The 27,334-nt window shown below is 48.5% G+C and overlaps 1 protein-coding gene across 2 annotated transcripts in view; it reads left to right on the top strand.

Moving 5' to 3' along the window:
• Window positions 1-7,829: 7,829 nt before the first annotated feature.
• Window positions 7,830-27,334, top strand: part of SLC22A4 (solute carrier family 22 member 4) — a 49,892-nt gene continuing 30,387 nt past the window's right edge. For both annotated transcript variants that reach the window (XM_060143552.1, XM_060143553.1), the window contains exons 1-3: window positions 7,830-8,558; window positions 24,301-24,404; window positions 25,755-25,909. In XM_060143552.1, coding sequence (XP_059999535.1) covers window positions 8,166-8,558; window positions 24,301-24,404; window positions 25,755-25,909 — 652 coding nt within the window. In that variant the 5' untranslated portion in view covers window positions 7,830-8,165. The remainder of the gene's footprint in view (window positions 8,559-24,300; window positions 24,405-25,754; window positions 25,910-27,334) is intronic.

The raw sequence follows: 27,334 nt of genomic DNA on the forward strand, positions 1-27,334 counted from the left end.
TTCATGGATGAGCTTAGAAAGGTTGAGAAACTTGCCGAGGTCACACGCTGGTTAGCGGATCTCCATGGCAAGAGCACCCAGGGCAGTCGCAAGTACGCATCTTCCCTGGAGAACATTGCCTGTCCTACCGACGGCCTAGTGACACTTGCCAGGCCACTTCTGAAGGGTGCTGGCCTATCTCTGCTTGTCAAGGTCCCTAGAACAGCCCAGAGTGCAGCTCAGATGCACCAGCTCTTCACACAGGGCCAGGCTCCTCCATGGAGCATGGAATGGTGGAAGATGAGCTGAGTCAAGGTGACCCCTGAAGCTTTGGGTCTGGGTGTAGACAAGGCTGGTGCCCACAGCACCTGTTCATAAACTCTGGCTTGCACGAACCCACCCCCACACCTGCCTGACTTGGGCCTGGGGTCAGGTTCGGATCCCTGCGCTAAATGGGCTGTTCTGACTCCTCACCACCTCCCCCTCCCACTTCATGCAGTGCCTTCTCAGCCTGTGTTCCTGTCCACTCCCCTGCCTGTCCCTGAGGCACCAGCCTCCTCAAGCTTCTGGCCCAGCTTCTCCTTTCTTCTCCAAATGCTCATTCTCAAGAGTGCCTTGGGTTGTTTGCACTGCCTAATAATAGATCCCTTCCAAACTTCCCCCGCCCTCTTTTTGTAGTCTCACCCAGTCCCACTGGAATTAGTCTGGGAGGATAGAGCTCAAAGGCCCAGCCAAGGGATGGTTCTTCCCCTACAGGCTCAATCTTAAGCTGACTGTCCTACTGTGACTCCACTTAGGTTTGTACAGTAGAGAGAACTATACTCAATATTTTTTAATAACCTACAAGGGAAAAGAATCTGAAAAAATATATAACTGAAATACATATATATTTTAAAATATAAATCTAAAAATATATAGTATATATATATATATATATATGGAGATATAGATATTTATGTGTCTGGATCACCGTGCTGTATACCTGAAACTAACATAATATTGTAAATCAACTACACTTCAATAAAAATTAATTAACTAATTAAATTTTTTAAATTAAGAATCTTTTAGGTCAAGTATGGTCTATCCTCTGCCAACCTTTGCAATCTCATCCGTCTGCCTTTCCCAACCACTGGTTTAGTGTTCACATGGCAGGTGTCTGGGTTGGAGCAGATTGCCTGGGTGCCAGGGGGTGGCCCAGGGATCCACCCGCCCCACATAGTTGACTCCAGGCCCTTTTGGTCAGAAGGAGCAGAGGCAGGGTTTGAACCTATAAATGAGGCTGCCAGGGTCTAGCCTTCCTCATGTTCCTGGGCAGCACCCAATGAAGGGCAGCACAGGCTGCATCCTCTGTGGTCATATATAAGTAGGATGACCACATAGGACTCCTCAAGCTCACAACTTCAGATATTCCAGGCACACTGTTTATAGCAACCAGCCACTGATATAGCCACCAGCTTCTCTGGGGTATCCCAATCTCAGCTGTGCTGCTTACTTCTCACTTTCTGCTCCCGGACTCCTCAGACGCTGAGGCATGGAACACATATAGAAACCCGCTCAACATGCATGGGTGTGCAATCTGGAAGTACTGGGGGGTTAACACCCCACAGGGCACACCTGAACCAAGAAGGGTGGGAACCTATGGATTAATGTTGCCTACTTCTGAATCTTAGACATTTCTGAGACACATTCCCCCAGGTCCCCACAGCTGTAAACAACCCTATGCTGTACCTTTGTACTTGCTTTTCTTCTTCTCTGTTTTACTCTCCACCATCCCTTACTCCTGTTCCCTTAGAGTCATTCCCAAATAGAAGGCAGTCTAGAAGGCAGACTTGCAAGGAAGGGACTCTAGAACTGGAACAGTCCCCTTTCTAACAGAGATAAGGACCCCATTACTGTTAGTAAGTAGGATGGTAATAATCCCAGCATGCAGTAGCATCATTTACCAGAACTCCTGTGATTAGAGATTAGACAGAGATGCAAGGGGAAAGTGAAGCATTGGCTTGTGTCAGTGCTTTTTAATCAGGGGCTATTCTACCCCCCAGGGGACATTTAGCAATGTCTGGAGACATTGCTAAATGCCTGGTACCACTAGGAGAGTGTACTATGGCATCTAATAGGTAGAGGCCAGAGATGCTGTTAAACATCCTGAAATACATAGGACAGCCCCTCACAAGAAAGAATAATCTGGTTCAGAATTTCAATAGTGCCAAGATTGAGAAACCCTGGTTATGGCACAGAGAACATATGAGGACAATGGTGATTATAAGGATGATGGCCTTGACTGACTTTTGCTAAGTGCTTTAGAAGCCTTGGAAAAAGAAATGATAGTCCCAGGTCAGCCAACTCTAAACTCAAGGTACACTGTGAAAGCCAGGAGGCCTCCATAGAAGCTTTTAAAGAGACCTTTATCTCCTGCAGCCACAGGACAGACTGTGTTGGAAATCAGACCCAGGGCTTATTTAATTGATGTAACTATAAGGGTAGGAGAGCTACAACAAAAGGCTGCATGCACAGCTTTGTTAGGTCTATGACAAAGTCATGGCCCTGATACAAAATACACGGAACCCTGGAACATGGAACAAGGACATTTGGGTCCGTTAATTGAGAGTTTTTAATTCCTGGATTCCCCCAAACCTTCAAGGCCAGCAGCAGCAGCTCTCTTCCCCATACTACAGGAGAGTAGCCTCTCCTTGACTGGAATCCCTGCCAAGGCTCCTCCTAAGGCAAGTGGCTCCAGAGGTGACGCCTATCCTCCTCCGGATCCTCCCTACCTCCCCTCATGGTCTCTATACTAGAACTAGGTTTCAGCACAGCCTAAGTGGGGAAATACAGTCCCTGATCCACAAGGAAATAGCATATATATTGAAAAAATGACAGGACCTATGTTCTGGTAGGAACAGGGGTAAAATGTGTGGGAATTTACTAATCTGGAAGCATTCTCTCATTACGCTGGGTTTAACATCCAAGCAAGGATACATAAAACCATCTTCATAAGCTTCTGAGATGGCTCTTCGGTACTTGGATACAATTATGGCCTATGGAAATGAGGTGGAAATACCAGAGCTTTCTTGACAGTATCAAAGGAGTCAGAAGGCCCAGGCGAGTGAGAATGTTAGATTGTTTTTAACATGCAAGACCAGAGAACCTATCACCGGATTATATTCCCAAGCCAAGTTCATCAGACACTCCCTTCACTAAGGCAATACAAAATGCACAGGTGTGGATCTCTAGTGTTAGCAGGGATGGTAGGATTCTAGAATAGCAGAGGCTGGATGGTGACACTTAAACAACAGAGGCAGGGTGGATGTAATTACAGACCAAAGGGGCAACCAGAGGGCTTCAACCCATGGGATCTGTGGTGATGGCTAATACACCACGCTTTTCCTAGGAGTTAAATAAATGGGCAGATTGACTATTACTTGACTTATATAACAACCTCACCCCCAAAAGGAAGAGCTAGTGATCAGAAGGCTGATGACAACTGCTACAATGGAAAATAGTGTTTCCTCATAAATTTCCCAGATCCAGGCCAGTTCACGAGCTCAGAGCCTATTAATTGAAAAGGAGTCCAAGTCTCTTTAAGGAAGAACCCTCCTATACTGCTAAAAGTATTTATGATAATTACTTCCCCAATCTTTCCCTGTAAGGGATCTGTGGCTATCTCAGACTACTCAGGCTGCTATAACAAAATACCACAGACTGGGTTGCTTAAACAATAGAAATTTATTTCTCACAATTCTGAAGGCTGGAAAGTCCAAGATCAAGTGCTGGCCAATTCAGTTCCTGTGAGAGTCTTTTTCCTGGCTTGTAGATATCTCTCTGGTGTCCCTTCTCATAAGGGCACTATCCCATCATGAAAACCCCACCCTCATGATCTAATCTAAACGTAATTATTTCCCAAAGGCCCCATCTCCAACCATACTTCCACACTGGAGGTTAGGGCTTTAACATATGAATTTGGTGGGGGGTGGGGGGTGGGGTGGGGTGGGGTGGGACGCAATTCAGTCCATAGCAGTGGCCTTTAACCTGAGTAACTCTGGCCTGAGGAAAGGGAAAGACCCAGAGCTGTCAAGAGCTGTTGGATACAGAGTATGAGCTGGCCCTGATACTAATGGACAGGAAGCACCATTAGGGTCCCCCAGTTATACTGGGGGCTCATGAAAGCCAGGTGGTAAATGGAGTTCTCCTGCAAGCAAGTCTAGTGGATTTAAAGATCCACACTGGATCTTTAGTAGTTCCCTGGTCCCTAAGTGCATACCTAGGAGAGAGACACTTAGCAGCTGGCAAGACCCTACCATTTACTCCCTGTCCTATTAAATAAGAGAAATTATGGTAGGAAGGACCAAACAGAAGCCTCTAACACACCCACATTTTTGACCAATTTATTACATCAGAAGTAAAAACACCTCCTTGGAGGAATTACAGAGATTAGCACCAACATCAAAGGTTTTCTTCTTTTTATCCCTCAGTATGGAGGATCAAAAGCTTTTTTTATGTGGGATGAATAGCAGTACATATCACTGTCTTGCCCTTAGGTTATGTTAATTCTCCGGCTCTCTGTCACAATATAGTATTTAGTGACTTTGTCTTGATATTCCATAGAACATCATGATGGTCCACTGTACTGATGACATAATGCTAATATATCATAACCTAGTGAGCAGATGTCCTAGTAAGACACATTCATACCAGAAGATGGGATATAAAAAGTATGATTGAGGGCCTTCCATGCTGGTGAAGGTTTTTTTACCTTTTTGTTCCAGAGTGAGTTAAATGTATATAAAAGTTGACAAAGTAGTAAAATGAAACCCTAGGACCAATATTATGGCCAATCTTATTTCATCTATATCCTCACCCACTTCTTTCATTCCATGTTATTTTGTTTTTGTTTTTGCTTTTGCGGTACGTGGGCCTCTCACTGCTGTGGCCCCTCCCGCCACGGAGCACAGGCTCCGGACGCGCAGGCTCAGCGGCCATGGCTCACAGGCCCAGCCGCTCCGCGGCATGTGGGATCTTCCCGGACCGGGGCACGAACCCGTGTCCCCTGCATCGGCAGGCAGACTCTCAACCGCTGCGCCACCAGGGAAGCCCCATGTTATTTTGAAGCCAACTGGTGAAGTTATTAGGGATCCAGTAGTCTGAAGCATGCCAGGCCATCCTCTGTAAGGTAAAGGCAAGTTGTTGTACCCTGTACCCTCTACCACTAATAAAAAGACATAGTGCTTGGTGAGAATACTGCTCTAACCCATTTAATGGGTGCCTTGGAAGGCTCCCACCTTTGAGTGAAACCCAGAGCAAGAGAGAGCTCTACAATGTGTCCAACTATAGTACAAGGTTCCCTGCCATTTGGTCCACATGACCCAGCAGAATCAATGTTGCTAGAGGTGTTCATGGTGATAAGGATGCTGGGTAAAGTCTCTGATAAGCCATAATAAAAGAGTTTCAGTAAGATCTCTAGGGTGCCAGAGCAAGGTCATGCCTTCTGTAGCAGGGAGCTATTTGCCTTTTGAAAAGCAGCTATTTGGCTATACCTGCCAATGGGACATCAAGGGTCTATGCAACTAGAAATATCCAGTAAGAGCTAGTTATTGTCAAATTCTATCAAGTCATAAGATTAAGCAGGCACATAAGCAATCCATCATATAATAGAAATGGTAGAGTTAGGATCAGGATTGAGCAGGTCCATACAGTTCAGGTAAGTTAATGAACAGGTGGCTCAGACTCCATGACACCTACACCTCAGCTATACCACCACTTCTCTCTCAACTCAAACCTATGGTCTTATGGGGGTGGTTCTCTACAACCAACTGATAGAGGGAAAAAAATACTCAGCCCTGTCTCACAGGTGCTATCAGCCAAAAAATGGATTGTTTTACTGCAACATAGCCCCACTTAGGAGTGGCCCTAAAGGACAATGGTGAAGGGAAATCCTCCCAATGGTCCAGCTATAAGCAGTGTACTTGGGCATTCATTTTGTATGGCAGGCGAAGTAGTTCAAGGTATGGACTTACATATACTCATGGGCTATGGCAAACAGTTTTGTGAAGTGGTACCTGCTGGCTCTCACACATGTACACCCTGAAAGTGCAGGGGAGTCGACCAGTGGAGCCAGAACTAGTAAACAAATGCCTCTTCATTCTCTAAGGCTCTTTAGAAGGTCCCAGCTGGATCAAATCCCAATTACCCACAGCAATTAGGGTTGGGAAAAAGCTAAGGCAAGTAAAAAGAGTGAGTCACTTGCCTCAGGTGCAAAATTTAAGGGGGTGCCAAGAAATTCAATAATCAAGATAAATAATATTTTAACATAGTATTTTTAAAAATCAAAACGAATATAAAAATCCATGATGAACAAAACATCAAAATTTTAAGATACGATCAGTTATTACTAATTTTTTCCTTTGGTCTCAAGCTCTGATGTCACAGCACATCACTGTCACTGATCCTGGTCAGTACCAATGACCAGCTCAATTACACAGTCTTGTGTCAGCCTTACCTCCTTCCCTGTTCACTCTACCTAGTCCTTCACTCCTTTCCTTGGGATCACTACTATAAATAAATGATCTCCACATAAATTCTTATCTTAGGCTTTGATTTTTCATTGGGGGACAGGGGAGGCTGAAATCTAAGCTAAGTAAGACAATGACCACAGGAAATATTGTTCAAAGAAGGATTCTTGTGAAAGGAAAGGGAAACGCTATTAACAATTCTACTGGACTAATAGGCATAAATCACAGCTGTCCTGGCACATCTAGACATATGGTCTTATTACACATAAGGAAACTGAGGTTCCAAGGCGGTAGGAAGCCCCTCTCCCTGTAGACTGGAGGCTACAAAAAATGAGGCAGAAACGTCTCCCACCTCTTAACCAGCACCTGGAGAAGCAAACACACTTGTACAAAATCTCCAAAGAGATGGGCCCTTCATCCTGTCAATCACATCTGCCTCAGGAACCCCAGGACTCCCACTGCAGGCCCAGGCTAGCTCACACAACAGCAGAGGGGCCTTAAGCCTGGACACGAGCAGACTGGTCCCTGCTCTGGTTACCCTGCCAGAACTGGGCGGCAAACTGGACCTTCTCCTCCTCCCTTCCTCCCTCCCTCTGTTACCGGACCATGGGGTGCCCCTTCTGCAAACTTGAGGCCTCCAGTCCAAGAAGACTCTGGCAGCCAGCCTCAATGAAGAGCCCCAGGGGATCAAAATCAGAGCCCAGGAGTAGTGACAGCTGGGCCTCCATTACCGTGCTCTCACGAAGGACCAAGCTCCGTGTAGTATGTTCTCCAGAGGCCCCAAAAGGATCCTGGGACGACCCGGCAGTCCTTGCTCCCCACCTCCCCTCAGTCCGAGCTTGTCTCTGACGCACCGCGATCTTGATCATCCCTGTTTCCCCCTTTTCCGGGCTGTCCCGAAGCCGCCGGCAGGTGACTGAATCCAGCTTGGGGGTTGATGAGCGCCGGGTGGGCGGGCGCCGGCCACTTGCGCTGCGGCGGGCCAGAGGAGAGGGCGCGCTCCTGTCGCCCCTGCGCCCGCAGAGCACAGGCCCCACGCACTAGCCCGTCAGCGCCCCGCCCGAGGCCCCCTTCGGGCTGGAAGCGGCAGAGGACCCCTGCCCGGGACGAGGTCTGTGGCGACGCCGACAGACAGGGTCGAGGCCCGACCTCTCAAAGACCTTGCTCTGCGGCCTCGACTCTTCCCATTCGCCCGCTTGCCCGTGAGGCCCTACCCGGCAGCCCGGGGCTGGGCGCTCAGCACCTAGGGGGCGCGGGGGCCGGGGATGGGGCGCGGGAACTGGGCCTATTTTCCGTACGGAGGCGGCACCGCTGACCTCCTAGCCTCAGCGGGGTGTCTGGCGGGGTCGCCGGGGGCGAGGAGCAGAGCACGGGCGGAGCCGCCCCGGAGCCCCACCCCATCCAGCCCGCTGCCTCGCCCTGCCCCGCCCCAACCGGGATCGGGGTGTGGTCCCGAGTTTCTACCGTGGCTTCCAGCTTTGCGTCCAGCTCCTAGGAACCTTCCAACGCCCGCAGCCCGTTTCCTGGGAACGGTGCAGGCCGCGCGCCTCGCTTTCCCGCAGCCGGCCTGGCCCGCGAGAACGTTCTGACGCCCCCGGGGAACGCCTTCCACCGCGCGACACTGTCCGGGGAGCGCTCTTATCATCCCTCGTTGCCAACTGCAGAGCAGCGGCGGGGAGCATGCAGGACTACGACGAGGTGACTGCCTTCCTGGGCGAGTGGGGGCTCTTCCAGCGCCTCATCTTCTTCCTGCTCAGCGCCAGCATCATCCCCAACGGCTTCAACGGTATGTCAGTCGTGTTCCTGGCGGGGACCCCGGAGCACCACTGTCGGGTGCCGGACACCGCGAACCTGAGCAGCGTGTGGCGCAACCACAGCCTCCCGCTGCAGCTGCAGGACGGCCGCGAGGTGCCTCACAGCTGCCGCCGCTACCGGCTCGCGACGATCGTCAACTTCTCGGCGCTCGGGCTGGAGCCGGGGCGCGACGTGGACCTGGAGCAGCTGGAGCAAGAGGGCTGCCTGGATGGCTGGGAGTTCAACCAGGACATCTACCTGTCCACCATCGTGACCGAGGTGGGTATGTGAGCGACCCAGTATCTGCATCAGTCCCCCTCGAGACACCCTGGCAGTGCCTGGGTCAGCGTCCCCCACTCATCAAACCTGGCCAGCAGTCACCTGAGTTGTACTTCCAACACAGGTGTGCAGCCCAAGAGAGCAGGACTCAGGCTCATTCCCCATCGGTTTGTCTTGTAGGGAGGGGATGAAGAAGGGAGAAGGGAAGCAGTTGTCAACTGCCTTTTCCTCTGGCAGTTTCACAAAAGACGAAGTTGTTTCCCAAGAGCCTAGGTACTGCCAACCCCAGGCTCCCCAGATGGACAGCCTGAGTCAAGTTCCTGCCGTAGGCATGAGGAGGGGGTGTGGGGGATGCTGCTGAGCCACGTGTAGACACAAAGAAGAGTCTTGCTGCTGGGCAGGGCATGGGCAGGTGTGGTCTGTTCCCTGGCCACAGGCTTCTGGAAGCATCACGGGGTCTCCTGCTCTGCCATACAACTATGGTAAGGCTTGGGTTCTGTCCTGAGCCTCCAGTTTCTCTGAAAAGGAGCAGAAGGCCTCCTGATACGGGTGGAGTACAGGGAACTAGAGGAGGCATAACCCTGGCCCAGGGCACTCCTGAAGGGACAGACTCAGAGAGACCGTCTGAGCATAGGGCCCAGTGGTGGACAGAGGCTCCAGCTTATGCCATTAGCCCCTTAGCATCCTAAGTGGTTTGGTGGCAGGATTTCTAAGTTTCAGCAGTCAGAATACACACGTACTTTGTCCTCTGCATTTCCTGCTTTGCATCTGGTAAGGGCCAGGAGATGCTATGTCAGGGCACATCTCCTTCTGAGGAGGGTATCCTCATAGACTAATTTCCTGCTATTAATCAGGCAGGTAGGATTCCCAGTTTCTGGCCCATCCTCTGCACCATGTGAAAACCTGAGCATGGCCTCTGCTAGTCTTTTATCCCCTTCCCCAGCACAATGTGGCAATAATTAGACACCATGTCTGGCCTTGTGCTGAACATCAGGCTATACACATCTGGGGTGTGAGGTCTGCTTTTGAAGCTCAAATACCGACGGGGACACTGGCTGTGTTCGAGAGAGCTAACATCAAACCTGGTTAATAACAGCGTTCTGGAACCTGAATTCAAATACTGGCTGGCTTGTTGTGTGACCTGGGGCAAAAAAACGGCCTTCTCTGTGGGGATAGCAGGGTGAGGAACTCCTTTAAGAAGGGATGATAAATTTGAACTGAATCTGGAAATATGAGTAGGACTTGTCCAGGCAAAGAACATGGAAGATTCTGGGAATGAGAGGTCATAGATCAGGGTGGCTTGGAGTTCAACGGATGGCAGGTGAGGCTAGAAATGCCTACAGGGGCCTGTCCACAGTGAGCCTGGTAGGAATGTTGAAGAGTTGATTATATTCTGAGGACAGCGAGGAAATAGTAAGGGTTCCAAGGAAGGGGTAACATGGTCAGATTTGTGTTTTTAGAAAGAACTGTCTCAAGCTGCTATGAAAATCAAGAAGCCCAGTGAGGAAGCTGTGGGAGTTGCCTTGGCAAGAGATGGGTGGCCAGCTGGGAGTGGTGGCTCTTAAGTCTGTAAGACCAGTAGAAAGTGGGCTCAGCCTATGGAGCGCCTCTGGATTCCTCCAGCATTGGTTCCATGCCTACCTTGGGCCCTGAGGTGGTCGTGCTTCTCTGGCTTTGATCCCCTAGCAGGGGTTCCTAGTGCTTACCCACCCTCTGCCCACAGCCTGATCCTGAGGGATCCAAAAGTAGGGGCCAGCTCACCCCACCTTAGTTCCTAGAAGTGTGGTCAGCACCTGAGCTGGAGCTGGCCCTACTGGCTGCAGCCCTCCTTGACCTGTCTCTTTCCCCTTCTTTACTGGTTTTGTTCACCTCAGGGTGTGAGGGGTAGGTAGCTGCTGGCTTACAAGTCCATAGCTATCCCTGTTGTACCTTGCTCACAGGGGCCTGTGGACACCTCTGGGGATGCACATCATCACACACTCACACACATGCACCAGGATTTGCTTTTTTCAGCAGCCTTTCCCTTCCTTGCTACCTTTTTGGGTGCTGGGAGTAAAATAAAAGGCAAAGGAGCACTAGTGGTTGGGAGGAAGGAGGGGAGAAGCATGAAAGTGAGTAGGGGGGAGGTGGTTCTGCCTAGAAAGGTGGTGGCACAAGGAGGAGCTCTGGAGTCAGATAGGTGGGTCTGTTCTGACCCCACCCCCAAGCACTGGGCTGACTTAAACAGGTTGCATCACTGCTCAATCAATGCCTCAATTTCCTTATCTATAAAAGGGGACACAAGCAAATGAAAAGATGCTCAACATCATTAATCATTAAGGAAATGTAAATCAAAACCACAATGAGATGTCACCTCACATCCATTAGGTTGGCTGCTATTAAAAACAAACAAAACAGAAAAATAACAAACAAAGATGTGGAGAAGTTGGAACCCTCATGCACAAAATGTAAAATGGTGCAGCCACCATAGAAAACAGTGTGGCAGACTCAATAAATTAAAAATAGAATTATCGTATGATCCAGCAATACCACTTCTGGGTATATATTCAAAAGCATTGAAAGCAGGATCTTGAAATATTTGTATACCCATGTTCGTGGCAGTATTATTCACAATAGCCAAAGACGTAAAAGCAACTCAAATGTCCAGCAACAGATGAATGGATAAATAAAATGTGGTATATACATACAGTGGAATAGTATTCAGCCTTAAAAAGGAAGGAAATGCTGACACAATGCTACAACATGAATGAAACTTGAGAACATTATGCCAGGTGAAATAAGCCAGACACAAAAAGACAGAAACTGGGGCTTCCCTGGTGGCGCAGTGGTTGAGAGTCCGCCTGCTGATGCAGGGGACACGGGTTCGTGCCCTGGTCCAGGAAGATCCCACATGCCGCGGAGCGGCTGGGCCCGTGAGCTATGGCCGCTGAGCCTGCGCGTCCGGAGCCTGTGCTCTGCAACGGGAGAGGCCACAACAGTGAGAGGTCCGGGTACCGCAAAAAAAAAAAAAAAAAAAAGACAGAAACTGTATGATTTCACTTATATGAGATATGAAGAGTAGCCAAGCTCATAGAAACAGAAAGTAGAATGGTAGTTGCCAAGGGCTGAGAGGAGAGGGAAACAGGGAGTTATTTAATAGATATAGAGTTTCATTTTGCAAGATGAAAAGAGTTCTGGAGATTGGTTGCATGATAATGTGAATATATTTAACTCTACTGAACTGTACACTTAAAAATTGTTGAGATGGTATATTTTATGTTGTGTGAATTTTATTATAGTTGTTAAAAATGAGAATCATAAGAATGTCCAGCTTATCCAAGTTGTTGGGAGGATTCGATGAGATCATGTGCCATGCTATATCCCATAGCACCAGCAAAATGGGCATCATATGTGGGTGGATGAGGAGTGGAAAGGGCAAGACCTCATCACCTCTGGCTGGGCACCATGGGCATTGTGGGAGCTGTTCTAAGGTCCAGGTTGTAGCCAGTATAATGGGTGATGAGACTTGCTGGAGGCAGAGCCCCTTTCCCAGGTGGAATTCTAGGGCCCAGAGAATAGGACACAGGTCTGAATCTACTGTGCCAGGGGGAGAAATGGCCTCAGCTCTCCAACAAGATCAAGCGCAGGGGCCCTGAGTAAGTTCTCTGCATCTCTCTGGCACCATACAGGTAGAGGGACCACCCTCAGATTGTCTCTGCTTTATACCTCTGAAGGGATCTCCTGATGGGCATACCCTTTGGGACAGAGAAGCCCACCTGAGCCAACCCCCTGACCCTTTCACAGGGAAGACGGGTCAGCCAGGGACCCAAGGATGGCATGTTCTGCTGTGGAAATGCCTTTTAGAGAATGCCAGGAGGCGGGAACCTGGTGTCTGAGCTGGGAACTGTGTGGGTGCGTCTGCCTATGTGTATAGATGTATAAGGTAGTTTCCTTCCTCTAGGAACTCATGGGTGGAGCTGCAGGCAGCTATGCCCTTCACCATGATAGAACGTCCAACAACGGGCCTGGGCCTCTGGAGGCACTAGCCTTGTGCTGTCTTTCTTGGGACCTAGGGTCAGGGCTTGGACAGAACAGGACACACTGATTCTCCACCCACAGCCCAAAGGTATGAAATAGGAACAAGGGAGCCTTATCCTCTGCTAACAGGGTGCTTATGGGGGGCACTAGGAGCAGCGAAGGCGGGAACGATGAGACAGACTGAGCTTGGCATCTGACGGACAACTACATGGGACTCCATGTGGCAGCTCATAGAGATGTACCTCTTTTGGGGCCTGGGTGGGCTCTGCCAAAGGTGAAGAGTTTAGGCTGTTATCTTTCCATCAGGCCTGCAGGCTGCCCTGGAATACTGCTGGCTAGTGTGAGACTGGCAACTTGGCTGTTGGGACAGCCTGAATATTAACCAAGTTCACAACCCAGACCTGCCCTCTGGCAGATTCCAAAGGGGATAAAGTGGGGACCTCTGCCTCCAGCCAGTACCAACAGACTTTTATTTCCAGTCAGTGCTTCAGAAAGAGAACAAATAAAGGAGACTGAGGGGCTTTCCCTAGCTCTGGCCTGAATTTGCTTCCCTGTTTGTTTATCAGCTGCCTCACGCCAAACAGTTTGCCTGTTGCCTCTAAGCTCTGTTCCTCTGACAAACGCCACCAGGATCTCAGAATGTGCCTTTGTTTTGAGGCTGCTTCACCCGAACCTCCTGCCAAGTTTCTGGACAAACAGACTTTGTCCATCTCTCCTGGTGGGCAGCAGAGCCCTCACACTTTGTCCAAGAGGTAGGGTGGTGCATTGACAAAAACAAGGCTTGGCAGAGCTGGTCAGAAGAGCTGCAGGTGCCTCAGGCTTCGGAAGGGACTGTTATTTCTTCTTTGTGACAGGCTATATTCGATTTATATTCAAGGCTAACGCAGGCCTGCCTTGTTATCTGAAGCCTTGGTATGGTTTTAAGCATGTCTGTACAGTCCAAAAAAAACCAAAAAAACAAAGAAAAGGCAGGGATCCCCATTTGAAGCAGAGAGAATGGAGGCTCTGGGGAAAGGCTTGGCTGACTCACATGCCCTAGCGATTGGCACAGACAGCGCAAGGCTGGTGGCTTCTGCTCTGTGTTTGCAGGACTGGAAGACAGGTTCATAGTGGCACCTTCCAGAGTTGCCCCTTGGTGCTACGTGGCTGGCACAGACCCCATCCTATTTGCTTTCATTCCCAGAGTGGAGCCTGGTAGAGCTGTGTTGGATCTAATGTCAGGACGCAAGTGGGAGAGCCAGGTCCCTGAGTGCCCCTTCTTCCCTCAGGCCCCTCCATTCCATTCCCACCATCCCATTTAAACTACCTGGGCCTTCTGCTTTGGCTCCACCTCTGATGACCACAGAACTGAGGCCTCTCCACCTATGGGTGCTTTTTCTTTACCTCTAATATAAAGAAAAAAAGATACTGAGAACATTTTAGGATTTAGCCTCCCTCCATCTCCTGAGCTCCAAGTTGCAGAGGCTAATTCCTGGTGAGTGCAGCCAGGAGACTTGGGGATCCCATCCTCCACTCAGCCCATATTAATATAGTGGTGCCTCTACTCCAGGTTCCACGGGCTGAGAATATTGAGGCCCTGGTTGCCCTTGTCCCAGCTTATTGTAGAGTGGAGATTCCATGCCAGGAGAGGCAAGCCAAAAAGAGGGATGCTACTACCTCCAACCAGCCTCTAACTCATAAGGCAGGGGGTGTCATTCTGAGGGCACCTTCCCTTCCCCCCAGTCCTGGAGCAGGGGCTCACAGATTTTCCCCAGGGGAAAAGTAGTCCATAACAACAGAGAGCTCTGAAGCTGTCCCCACAGGAAATAACTTCATTTGAAACAAGCTGTGCAGAAGTTGAAGCCTAAGAGTGCTCTTTAAAACAATGGAGACTGTGGTAGTAAACAATTAAGAGGAGACTGGTAGCTCCATTTGAGCAAAAAGCTAACCCATAGGGCAACTAGATTACCAGAGAGAACCAGAAAAAGAGACAGCTCAGAGCAGTCAGAACAAACCTCAAAGACTTGCCTCAAAACTACTCCTTCAGAGGGGCTTGAATTTAATTGAGCTAGACTATAGAATGATTTGTGCCCCAGAGCATTGTTGAAAACAATAAAGGAATGAGCCAGTAATTGGTGGAGCCTAACAGCTAGGTGTGATATCAGCAGAGGCAAACAGCTTAATAGAAAAACTGGGGAAAGAGACAGTCAAAAAGAGCCCTGCTAAAACCATTGTCATCCCAGGGTGACTGTGTACATGCCCAAGGCTGTGCCCTCTGAGGAGGAACATCAGAGGCTTCACACTGCAGGGGAAATAGTCTTCACTAAGGGTCCAGCCAAGTCATTAAACAAATAAACAAACAAACAAAAACAAAGACAAGCACCCCCAGGGTTGGGGGGGCTGTTCAATGCTCAGAGTTTCCACAATATATTTCCTGAAATGTCCAGTTTTTAACCAAAAATTACAATACATGCAAAGAAACAGGAAAATGTAACCCAAACTCAGGGAAAAAAAAGCAGGAAATAGAAATTGCCTGAAAGGGCTTAGATGTCAGATCTAACAAAAACTTCAAAGCAGCCATTATAAATATGTTCAAAGAACTAAAGGAATTCATGTTTTAAAAAGTAAAAGAGGGGCTTCCGTGGTGGTGCAGTGGTTAAGAATCCACCTGCCAATGCAGGGGACATGGGTTCAGGCCCTGGTTTGGGAAGATCCCACATGCTGCAGAGCAACTAAGCCCATGTGCCACAACTACTGAGCCTGCGCTCTAGAGCCCGTGAGCCACAACTACTGAAGCCCACGTGCCTAGAGACCGTGCTCTGCAACAAGAGAAGCCCCTGCAATGAGAAGCCCACGCACCGCGACTAGAGAAAGCAGGTGCAGAGCAACAAAGACTCAACACAGCCAAAAATAAATAAATAAATTTATTTTTAAAAAAGCAATAAAAAAAAGTAAAAGAAGGTATGATAACGATGTCCCATCAAATACAGAATACCAATTAAGATATAAAAATAAAAGCTATAGGGCTCCCCTGGTGGTGCAGTGGTTGAGAGTCCGCCTGCCGATGCAGGGGACACGGGTTCGTGCCCTGGTCTGGGAAGATCCCACGTGCCGCGGAGCGTCTGGGCCCGTGAGCCATGGCCACTGAGCCTGCGCATCCGGAGCCTGTGCTCCACAATGGGAGAGGCCACAACAGCCAGAGGCCCGCGTACCACAGAATAAATAAATAAATAAAATCTATAAAAAAGAGAATCAAATAGAAGTTCTGGAGTTGAAATATACAGTAACTGAAAGTTAAAAATTCACTAGAGAACCTTAATAGTAGATTTGAACAGACAGAAGAAAGAATCAGCAAATTTGAAGACAGAGCAATATAAATTATGTAACCCAAAAAACAGAAAAAAGGAATGAAGAAAAATGAACAGGGTCTTAGAGAAATGTGGAACACTATTAACCAGACCAACATGTGCATAATGGGAACACTAGAAGGAGAGGAGAGGAAGGAGCAGAAAAAAAAATAGTGAAAGAAATAATGGCTGAAAACTTCCCAAATTTGATGAAAAACATTAATCTACACAGCTCAGCAGCTCAACTCCAAATAGAAGAAACAAAAAGAGTTTTGCACACAGACACATCATGGTAAAGTTATTTACAGTTAAACACCAAGGGGAATTTTTAAAACAGCAAGAAAAATAGGACACATACAAGGAAACCCCAATAAGATTTATATTTGACTTCTCATAAGAAACAAGAGAGGCCAAAAGGCAGTGGGATAACATATTCAAAGTGCTGAAAGAAAAAACACATCAACCAAAAATGTTGTATCTAGCAAAACTATCTCTTAAAAATGAAATAAAGACATTCGCAGACACACACATGCATGCACACACAAACCTGGGAGAATTTCTTGCTACCAGTGCTGCCTTACAAGAAATACTAAAGGAAGTTCTTCAGGAATAATTTTTTTTAATGCACAACTTATTCTCTGAAAACTACAAGGCATCTTTAAAAGAAATTAAATAAGATATAAATACAGTAAGTCCCCTACATATGAACCTTCAAGTTGTGAACTTTCAAAGATGCAAATGTGTGTTCGCGTGTCCAATCATATAAGGCGTGAGTGAAACTGCAGCTTGCCCTGTCTCTCATTGCTGATGATCCTTCAGCTCTACCATCTCCCACCTCCTCTCCCTCCTCCAGTCAGTAACTCTTCTTGCCTGTTCACTCCATGCCAGCCCCTGTATGCCAGCTGTTGTACTGTACTACTGTACTTTTCAAGGTACTGTACTGTAAGATTAAAAATGTTTTCTTTATTTTTTGTGTTTGTTTGTTACGTATTGTTTGTGTGAAAAGTATTATAAACCTGTTACAGTACAGTACTATATAGCCGATTGTGTTAGTTGGGTACCTAGGCTAACTTTGTTGGACTTACAAACAAATTGGACTTACAAGTGTGCTCTCAGAACAGAACTCGTTTGTATGTAGGGGACTTACTGTAAATGGAAAGACATCTCACGTTCTGTTCATGAAGCAGAAGGCAATATTGCTAAGATGGCAAAACTCCCCAGATTGATCTACAGATTCAATACAAAAGGTGTTCAGTATCATTAGTCATTAGGGAAATGCAAATCAAAACCACAAGGAGAGGGGCTTCCCTGGTGGCGCAGTGGTTGAGAGTCCACCTGCCGATGCAGGGGACACGGGTTTGTGCCCCAGCCGCAGAGCAGCTGGGCCCATGAGCCATGGCCGCTGAGCCTGCGCGTCCGGAGCCTGTGCTCCGCGACGGGAGAGGCCACAGCAGTGAGAGGCCCACGTACCGCAAAAAAAATAAATAAATAAAAATAAATAAATAAAAACCCACAAGGAGATACATCTTAACACCCCTGGGATGGTTAAAATTAAAAAGACACACAATAGGGACTTCCCTGCTGGCGCAGTGGTTAAGGATCTGCCTGCCAATGCAGGGGACATGGGTTCGATCCCTGGTCCAGGAAGATCCCACATGTCATGGAGCAACTAAGCCTGTGAGCCACAGTGACTGAGCCCACGAGCCACAACTACTGAAGCCCACACACCTAGAGCTGGTGCTCTGCAACAAGCAAAGCCACCGCAATGAGAAGCCTGCACATCGCAACAAAGAGTAGCCCCCCCTCACCGCAACTAGAGAAAGCCCACATGCAGCAACAAAGACCCAACCCAGCCAAAAATAAATAAATTTAAAAAAAAGACACACAATAACAAGTGTTAATAGGAATATGGAAAAATTAAAACCCTCGTTCATTGCTGTTGGGATTGTACAATGATGCAGCCACTTTAGAAAACATTTTTCAAGTTTCTCAGAAGGTTGAACATAGATTTATCATATGACTCAGTGATTCTACTCCTCATGTATACCCAAGAGGAATGAGAACATATACGCTTGCAAAGTGTTGTACACAAAAGTTTATAGCAGCTTTATTCATAATAGCCGAAAAGTGGAAACAATCCAAATGTCTATCAACTGATAAATGGCTAAATAAAAGGTGGTATATCCATACAATGGTATATTATTCAACCATAGAAAGGAATGAAGTACTGATATTTGGTACAACAACATGGATGAACCTTGAAAACATTATACTAAGTGAAAGAAGCCAGTCACAAAAGACTATATATTGTATGATTCCACTTATATCAAATGTCCAGAATAGGCAAATTCATAAGTATGTTAGTGATTGCCACAGGCTGAGGAAAGAGAATGGGAAGTGACTACTAATGGGTGTGGGGTTTCTTTCAGGAGTGATGAAGCCATTCTAAAATTAGATAGTGCTGATGATTGCACAATTCTGTGAATATAGTAAAAACCACTGAATTTTAAACATAAGAATGAATTTTATGGTGTGTAAATTATACCTCACTAAAGACCTTATAAACAAAAAGAATTAAGTAGCCAGCTTTTCCCCCCCAATGGTCAGGAAATTTCCAGTTTTAAGTCTGCAACTAAGTTATAAAGAAGAAATTGTGGGTGGATATATATACTATTATTAACTAACTACTACTTCCTCTTCTTCCCCCCGAATGAAAAATATAACTATAAGAGAACACATAGAAATCCATTCTTGTTTTTTTGTTTTTTTTTTTTTGCGGTACGCGGGCCTCTCACTGCTGTGGCCTCTCCCGTTGCAGAGCACAGCCTCCGGACGCGCAGGCTCAGCGGCCATGGCTCACGGGCCCAGCCGCTCAGCGGCATGTGAGATCCTCCCGGACCAGGGCACAAACCCACGTCCCCTGCATCGGCAGGCGGACCCCCAACCACTGCGCCACCAGGGAAGCCCAGAAATCCATTCGTAAATGAACCATTGCTAGTTTTTCATTCACAGCTGTCTCTGAGATTGAAGTCCATTTATAAAGGGATTTTAAACCTTGTGGTAAAAGCTTTTCTGGTTTTTAGTCATTGAATAGAAAGTTCTGTTTTCTAACAATCTCTTCTGCCTAGTCAGGTTTAAGTATAACCTGCTTTGCTTATTCATTAATGCTGTTTGTTATAAGTCATGGTTTTGGTTAGGACAAAGGCATGAGATTAGTAGAAAGGGAACTACCATTTAATGAGGCCTGTAATGTGTCACTGTCAGACACACTACTTACATTTCCTGTCTAATGCTCATAACAACCTCAAGAGGGAGTATTATTGTCACCTCTTTGAAGATGAGAAAACAGGCTAATGGAGGTGAATGAGTGGCCCAAAGTCACACAGCTGGAAGTGGTAGAACCCAAGAGAGCCTGTGCTCTTTGCTCAACATGAGGCTGCCTTCCAGAGTTCTCAGTTCTATGCAGGTCACAGGGATACACTTATCTTTATGATCCTTTATGGCTTTGGTAAAGGCTAAAATTGCTAGACTTTGGTTAGTTGGAGAGTTCAAAGTTGAGGGTGATTTTCAAAGGACAGTGTGTGAGGGACGTCCCTGGTGACGCAGTGGTTAAAAATCTGCCTGCCAGTGCAGGGGACACGGGTTTGAGACCTGCTCGGGGAAGATCCCACATGCCGCGGAGCAACTAAGCCCGTGTGCCACAACTACTGAGCCTGTGCTCTAGAGCCCGTGAATCACAACTACTGAGCCCGCGTGTCACAACTACTGAAGCCCACCCTCCTAGAGCCTGTGCTCTGCAACAAGAGAAGCCACAGCAATGAGATGCCCGCACACTGCGACGAAGAGTAGCCCCTGTTCGCTGCAACTAGAGAAAGCCCGCGCACAGCAACAAAGACCCAACGCAGCCAAAAATAAATAAATAAATGTAAATTTAAAAAAAAAAAAAGGACAGTGTGTGATACCACACAATTCCAAACTAATTTTCCATTACTCCTAATTGTTCAACATTCATTCATCGACAATTTGTTAAGCATCTACCACGTGCCTAGCCTTGTACATGCATTAGTTATCTAGAATGATTATATGAACGTGTTCAGGTTTTAGAACTCTGTCCACCTGGAGAAGGTTGAGCAGGAGGTGCCTCTTTTCCTCTCTAGCCAGAGAGCACAGTGGCCCAGAACAAAGCCCACCCCACCCAGGACGGCTGGGCTTATGCATGCACATGTGCACACTTGATCTGTCCTGTAAAGTATGCTTGACCTTGAGCTTTGTGGAGGCAGTGACCATGTCTGCTTTGTGCCCCATACACAGTCTGGCCCAGAGCATGTGCTCAGTGATGGTTGAATAAATGGTTAAGCAATTCCTTTTACCAATCCACTAGAACTCAGGCTAGTCACTTCATTGCCCTATGCCTTCATTAACTCATTTGTAAAATGGGGATAAAGAGAATACCCATTTCACATGGCAACTTTGAGATCCCATGAGTAATGCAAGGCACACAATGAGCACACAATACACTGTACTTGTCCTTCCTATTATTATTACTGTTGAGGGCATGAGACGCATATTCTTCTAGGCCAAGTGTGACCTCATGTCCCCTATTACCTTGTGACGTGGTTTTTTGTTTTTTAAAGCAGAGCTGAAGGCTAGATGGCCCAGCCAAATGGAGCTTACTCTGCTCTGTTAGGGAACATTGGTCTAAGACCTTGAGGATGAGACAGACACAGTAATCCTGTGAGAGCACATCCAGGGCCTCAACCCGGCACAGTCTGGGACATTCTACTCTTTGTCTGTGGTGTGTGTGGGAATGTGGGTTATGTTTCAGTAATGGTGGTATTTGACTTTAAAGCACAGCTCCAGAGCGATGCCAGGCAGCTCCTTACCAGGCCATCAGCCATTAGCCTCTGAGCTGACTGTGTATATATGTTTGTGTGTGCGTGTGTGTACACACATGTGCAGAGACCCACGGGACAGTTCTGTCTCATCAAGGAAAAGACTGTCTGCCACTGGTCCTGCCATGTCATTGTTAACCACAGGGAGTTCCCTGGGACCTGGCTATTGAGGCCCCAAGACACACCCCTAGAAACCCCAAGGGACTGGGGCAGGCAGGGCCTGGCCTCCTTAAGAATAGCCCCGTGGAGAAAACAGGCTGGCAGCTGATTTATTGGACCCCAGTTCCAAAAGCCGCAGTGAAAATTTTATCTGCCAATCTTGTCCTATTACCAGGTCTCCTGCGGCTTTCGAAAAGACTCTCTGGGTACAGTAATTCCCCAAGAGGGAACCCAGCCTTGGAACCAACCATAAATAGCCATGAGGTCCAGCTGCCTTCCCCTGCCAGGTGTGAACAGGATCTCCCTGCATGGTGTTGACAGGGCTTCTTGGGCCCCTCTTCAGGGAAGGAAGGGGGACCTAGAAGCATGGCCTCATGGCCTCCAGTAGGAGAGCAATGGGGAGCTGGCCCTCACCTCACCCTTCTCAGCACCCAATTCAGAACTCCTTTCCTTGCTCCATTCCCCAAAGAGACTAGGCTTGACCCACTATCAGGGCCAGCTTCATGGGCATCAACCCATGCATTCACACAGGACCCCACACTTGGTTTTAATGCTCTGCTGTTGACGTCTTGAAATTTTTTTTTTTTATAAATTTATTTATTTCTTTTTGGCTGTGTTGGGTCTTCGTTGCTGTGCATGGGCTTTCTCTGGTTGCAGCAAGCGGGGGCTACTCTTTGTTGCGGTGCGCAGGCTTCTCATTGTGGTGGCTTCTCTCGTTGCGGAGCACAGGCTCTAGGCACGTGGGCTTCAGTAGTTGCAGCACGTGGGCTCTAGAGTGCAGGCTCAGTAGCTGTGGCACACAGACTTAGTTGCTCCGCGGCATGTGGGATCTTCCCGGACCAGGGCTCGAACCCGTGTCCCCTGCACTAGGAGATGGATTCTTAACTACTGCGCCACCAGGGAAGTCCCAACGTCTTGAAATTCTTAATCGTTTTTGAACAAGGGGTCCTGCATTTTCAGTTTGCACTGGGCCTGCAAATTAGGTAGCCAGTCCTGTTTACTACCTTTGCTCATGCAATGCCTGGCTCCACATCTAACAGCCTTCCTCTTTCCTTTCTTTCTCTAAGTGCTATCTATCCTGCCCAAAGGCAATGTCCTGACAGAAAAATATTTTTAAAAACACAAAGGAGAGCACATTATCTTTGGAAGAGCTTTTCTGCTTAACTGCAGATGGAATGGTGTTGGTTGATAATGGACACGTTAACACCCCTACCAAACTTGTGATTTTCTTGGCTCTGTCCAAGGCTAAAGGCTGTGGTGTGGGGGAGATCTTCTGCCACTAGTCCTGGTGTCACGTTCCTTGAAGAAGTGTAGGGCGTAATAAACTCGTTTTGTCTGGCCTTTGGAGTTCTTGTCCAAAGCGGGACATGGGTACAAGGTTAAGTTCTGAGGCCCAAGTTGGTATTTACTTGCTATGACTTCAGGCAAACACCAGTCTCAGAGCCTAAGTTTACTCTTCTGCAAAATGGGTTATACTCCACATCATGAGGCTCTGGGGCCGCAATCACTAACCTCTTTGTGTGTTGGGGCAGATCCCAAGATCTTTTCTGACACTTCGGTGAGTGATGTTTTAGAAGTGGGTGGTCATTAATTCAGGTACATGTCTTGTCTACCCCTTCTGACCCGTGGCCTTGCAGGGCACATGAATCTGGCCATATAGTTTTGGAGGGTTTGTGCCCTTTCCCCTGAAGCCTATTCAGGTACCCCAGTTGAAGCAACATTACTCTGGGTGTGGTTTCAGACTTATCCTCAGTTGTGCCTGAGGGGTAGAGAGCAGAGTTTCCGGTCCACATTGTTTTTCTTCTGCAGAGCTGTGCTTGGGCGTCCCACCTGTAACCAGCATTGTGAGAACAAGCAGAGGCAGATTTATGAATCTTGTTATTGTCTCCAGGATGGGGGTGTTCTCAAAGACATTATCCTCAACAACACAGAGTGGCCCCTTTGTGGAAGGAAGTGTATAGGAGAGGCTTCTCTCAGGTCTCAGTACTCAGAAAAACCGAGCTTTTGCAGAATGAGTTTATCACTTTGCACACCATGATCCTGAGAGCTGAGCTGCTGGGATATTCAAAGCCAGATTTCAGGGCTTCCCTGGCAAGCAGACAGGCCTTTGGGCAGGACAGCCAGAGGTCAGTCTTACCACTGGCTTGGTTATTTTATAACCCCTCCTCCCCTGAGATTTTCATTTTCCCGGATTCCCTTAGCTTTTTGTTGTATACATTTCTCTTGTATGTATTCTTATAAATGCCTCTCTCTGCTGCAGATGGGACATGTTATAAATATGTGAACTCATTTATAAATCTATTTCAGGGAAGTTGTGAGGATTAAGATCTAGATCGCTTTGGGAATGTCATGGGAGCAGCACCACTGCTGGGTGGGGCTGGGATTGGGTGGGAGGCAGGGGATTTTTCCTATAGTCTGGATCATCTTGCCACACACGGCAACACCGTGACCACAGCCCCAAAATATTTATTGGCACCACCTGCTTGTTTTTTAATTAATGAAAGCTCACTGAACACACTGAATTTTCTGCAGCCTCCCCTTGAGATTTTGCTGAATTGACTTAAGAGCTGGAAACTGAAACTCTGCCTCAAACTCTCATTCTATGGGTTCATAAGCAGGGACTTGCTAGGGCTACCAGAGCCCACGGGCCCTGGGGAGTGGGAGGGACCGCACTTCTGTGAGGGCTGCATGGGAAGGAGGGTAGAGGAGTGCAGAGGGGAGATAAGGAGCACTGCAGAAGGGAGATAAGGAGCACTGGAGAGGGGTGGGAACCCCACTCCTAGCACAGTGGAGCCCCAGATCAGGCCCTAGGTGTGGCCTACGGTCTAAGTGGGCCAGGGAGCACAGGGTTCTCTGGAGGATTCTGTTCAGAAAATATAATCACAGGCCCCTGGGGACCGCGTGCACTTTTCAACAAAGTAGAGGAATCTTTTACAACTGGATCATGTGACCATGCCCTCTACCCTGCCCTGCAGGCATTTCAAACACCTTCCCTCCATGCTGTGATGCCGTCTGAAGCAGAAATGGCATCTTTGCTTCATACTGCTTCACAGCTGAGGGGTCGCCAGTCAAAGCCGTGCCTCAGCTGACTTCTTAATACACGATGTAAGCAGGGCCAGAGGTATCACCCTCCCTTTCGGAAGAGGAGGGTGAGCCTCAGGCAGGACAGTGACTTGCCCCAGTAAATGGTAGCGTCAGGAGTCAACCCCAGGGCTGCGAGGCCTATGCCCTTTGCATAAAAGTGACAGCCTGGCACAGGGGAGGAGAGCCTGCCTGGCTGCCATGCTATGCCCTTGGAGCTGGGCTGGAGGATCTGGGCTCACACTTCCTTCCCATTTTCCCTGGCAGTGGAGTCTGGTGTGTGAGGATGATTGGAAGACGCCCCTTACTACCTCCCTGTTCTTCGTAGGCGTGCTCCTCGGCTCTTTTGTGTCTGGGCAGCTGTCAGACAGGTAAGGGTACTGGGCGGGAGGAAGGGTGATTGTCAATTCATTGCCTGTCTTGGGGTTGGACTGAATTTAGGGTATTTTCACCCAGAGAAAGGGAGGCCCCTTAGGCCACCAAGTGAGCGATAGGAGGAACCATGATGTCTCCTCTGCCCTCTGCCCTCAGCCCCTTGCGGGGACCCATTGAAAAGTGGAGCCCTTATATCACCAAACCCCTCGAAAATATACACTGCTGCCTCCCCACTGCCTCCCCACCCCACCCCTAGCTCTTGGATGCCTTGTGATCTATCCACAACCAGCCATCAGCCGGAGTCAGGGCCAGACTCTGGGGAGTACCCTTCCCTAACAGTGCACCCACCTCTGCTGTGGGTCAGGCCCCTGGCTGGACACTGGGGCCACAGAGCTGACCCAGGCTGGTTCCGGGCCTCCTGGGGCACACAGTCAGGAGGAGACAGCATCGCAGCTCTGGGAGATGGTGCCCTCACTGGCCCTTGAATGTTCTTGGGTATCAGAGCAGGGAGGTGGGAATGCTCAACGTCAGTGTTGGGGAAGCCTTCCCAGAGGAGTGGCTGTCCCTCCCCCCAGTCATGAAGCCCAGTGGGACCCCAGACCCAACAGACTGAGAACTGAGTTTGGAAGATGAGGTGGGAGACTGTTCTGCTCATACCTGTGTTCCCTTCTAGCCATTGGACACTATCAGAAAGTCAAATTAAGACTTATTAAAAAAAAAAAGACTTAAGCCAACTATAGTGTCATTAATGGACGTTGCTGGAAGCTACACTTTCCATAGAGCAGTGGTTCCCAATTTGGGATGCACAGTAGAGAATATTTTTAAGTCCCAATACCCAAACTGCATCCAATTGTCTACATCCGGACGATAAGCCTGTTGGAAGGCAGGTGCTGGCACCGGTATTTTTTAAAGCTCTCTTGATTCCGGGCACAGCCAAGGTTGGAAACCACTGACATAGAAGGACTCTTGGTTCTGGATTGACAGAATTCTCATGTTGCTGATGTTAGATGTATCTGCAATCTATACTCACATTCCAGAAAGATGATGGCAGCTTCTACAACTATGACTCATTCTAAAGAGTAGATTTCCACATGGTCCTTGCATAAGCTGCTCTGTGCTTTCGAGATACAGGAGGCTCAGAATCTCAAAAGTTACCTCCTGGGCAGATGGATGCCTGAGGCCTCACCAAGGAAGAACCTGGGAGGGTATGACAGGCAGGAAGCCTGTCACAGCCCTGAGAAAAACAAAGTCTGCAGCAATGCCTGACTCAGAGTTTCCACATGCCCTGATGACAGTGCTGCTGTGAACTTCACGGGCCATGTCTCGTCCTGTGCTGTACTCTACAGGTTTGGCAGAAAGACCATCCTCTTCGCAACCATGGCTGTGCAGACTGGCTTCAGCTTCCTGCAGATTTTTTCCATCAACTGGGAGATGTTCACCATGTTATTTGTCATCGTCGGCATGGGCCAGATCTCCAACTATGTGGTGGCCTTCATACTAGGTAGGAATGGCTTCTGACCTACAGGGCTTCTTGCAACCCTCTGAGAGGCCTAGGAAGAGGGGGCCACTGGAGAGGGCACAGGGAGTGCTCTTAGCACAGAAGGAAGCACCTCATCTCATGGGCTGTGCTTCCAAAATGTGATCAGCCTCGGGGATATATGTGCTGGTGGTGGAGGCTCTAGCCACAGGTGCTTTGATGGGTCGCAGGCAAGGCAGGCACGCACAGGGAGCCAGCTCCGTGCTGGGCCCTGAAATGTGACCATGAAGAAGAGCTGCAGCTGGTAAGAACCAGCCAGGTAATAACTGAGACACATTTCAGGAGCATAGGGCTCGGGAGAGGGACAGACGAGGGGATCTTGAGGGAGAGACAGCCTAGGGGTGTCTTTGATCTGAGCTATGAAAGCTTGAGGTTTCTGCCTGGGCTGGGGCTAAAGGGTGTTCCTGGCAGCTGGGCATGGCCCATGGAGGTACTTAGGGTAGTTGGTGTGCCCAGTACACAGGTGGAGGAGGCACGTGCAGACAGGAGTCCAGTGCCAGCCAGCCATCATTGGGCAGATCTGGCCTCACCCCTAAGTCAGAGCCCACCCCCAGAGCATATCAGCTGCATGCAGGACAAGCCTTACTGCTGAGAGCAGTCCTATCTCCTAGCAGCACCCTTGCTTCTGGAATATCAGGCTGCATGAGGGTGACTCACAAGCTAAAGGTCGTGAGGAGGACCCCAGGGCCTTTACTAGCTTTTCCTGGGAGGCAGCAGGGTGAGCTCTGGGCAGGGTGATAAGGGTCATCCGCAGGAGTGAGAGTCCCCAGCAGGCTCTCTGAGCCCACCTGCTCCCTCTGAGCAGGTGAGAGAAAGGGAGATGGGGGCACATCTGGGATAATAGACACCAATTCCCATAATCTCCAGTGTGATCATATTTCCTTGTTGGCTGTCCCAATTGTCACAGCGTAATTACCAATAGTGCCCCTTTAATGTAAGTCTAATGATTCTTCTTGTCTCAAAAGTCTGCATCTAGTAAGATGATTCTGGTCAATTTTGAGATTCTGGATGACTCGTTGGCTTTTGAGATCCTGTGTTCTCTTAGTTGAGGGTGTGTACGCCCTGTCACGTTGCCAAGATGGAACTATTCAAATTCCACTCCTTTAATCATTTGTGAAGAGCCCCTCTCCACAGGCCCAGCCTCAGTGTCTGAAGAGGGAGGAGGGGAGGGTATGCTGAAGCCACACGGCCCCCGCAGAAGCACCCTCTTCAGCAGGCCCCAGCAGGATGAGGCCTCTCTCCTCCCTGCAGAGGGAAGGAGGGGAGCAAGATTTTCTTAAAGAGGGTCATTTGAGGAGAGGACCCAGAAAGCTTCCAGCCAGTGGTACTGGAAACTTGAGATTGGAGGAATTCAGGACAGAAGTTAATACCTCCTGATACCTGATGGCC

This window comes from Lagenorhynchus albirostris, chromosome 3 (genome assembly GCF_949774975.1).
Source record: "Lagenorhynchus albirostris chromosome 3, mLagAlb1.1, whole genome shotgun sequence".
NCBI lineage: Eukaryota > Metazoa > Chordata > Mammalia > Artiodactyla > Delphinidae > Lagenorhynchus > Lagenorhynchus albirostris.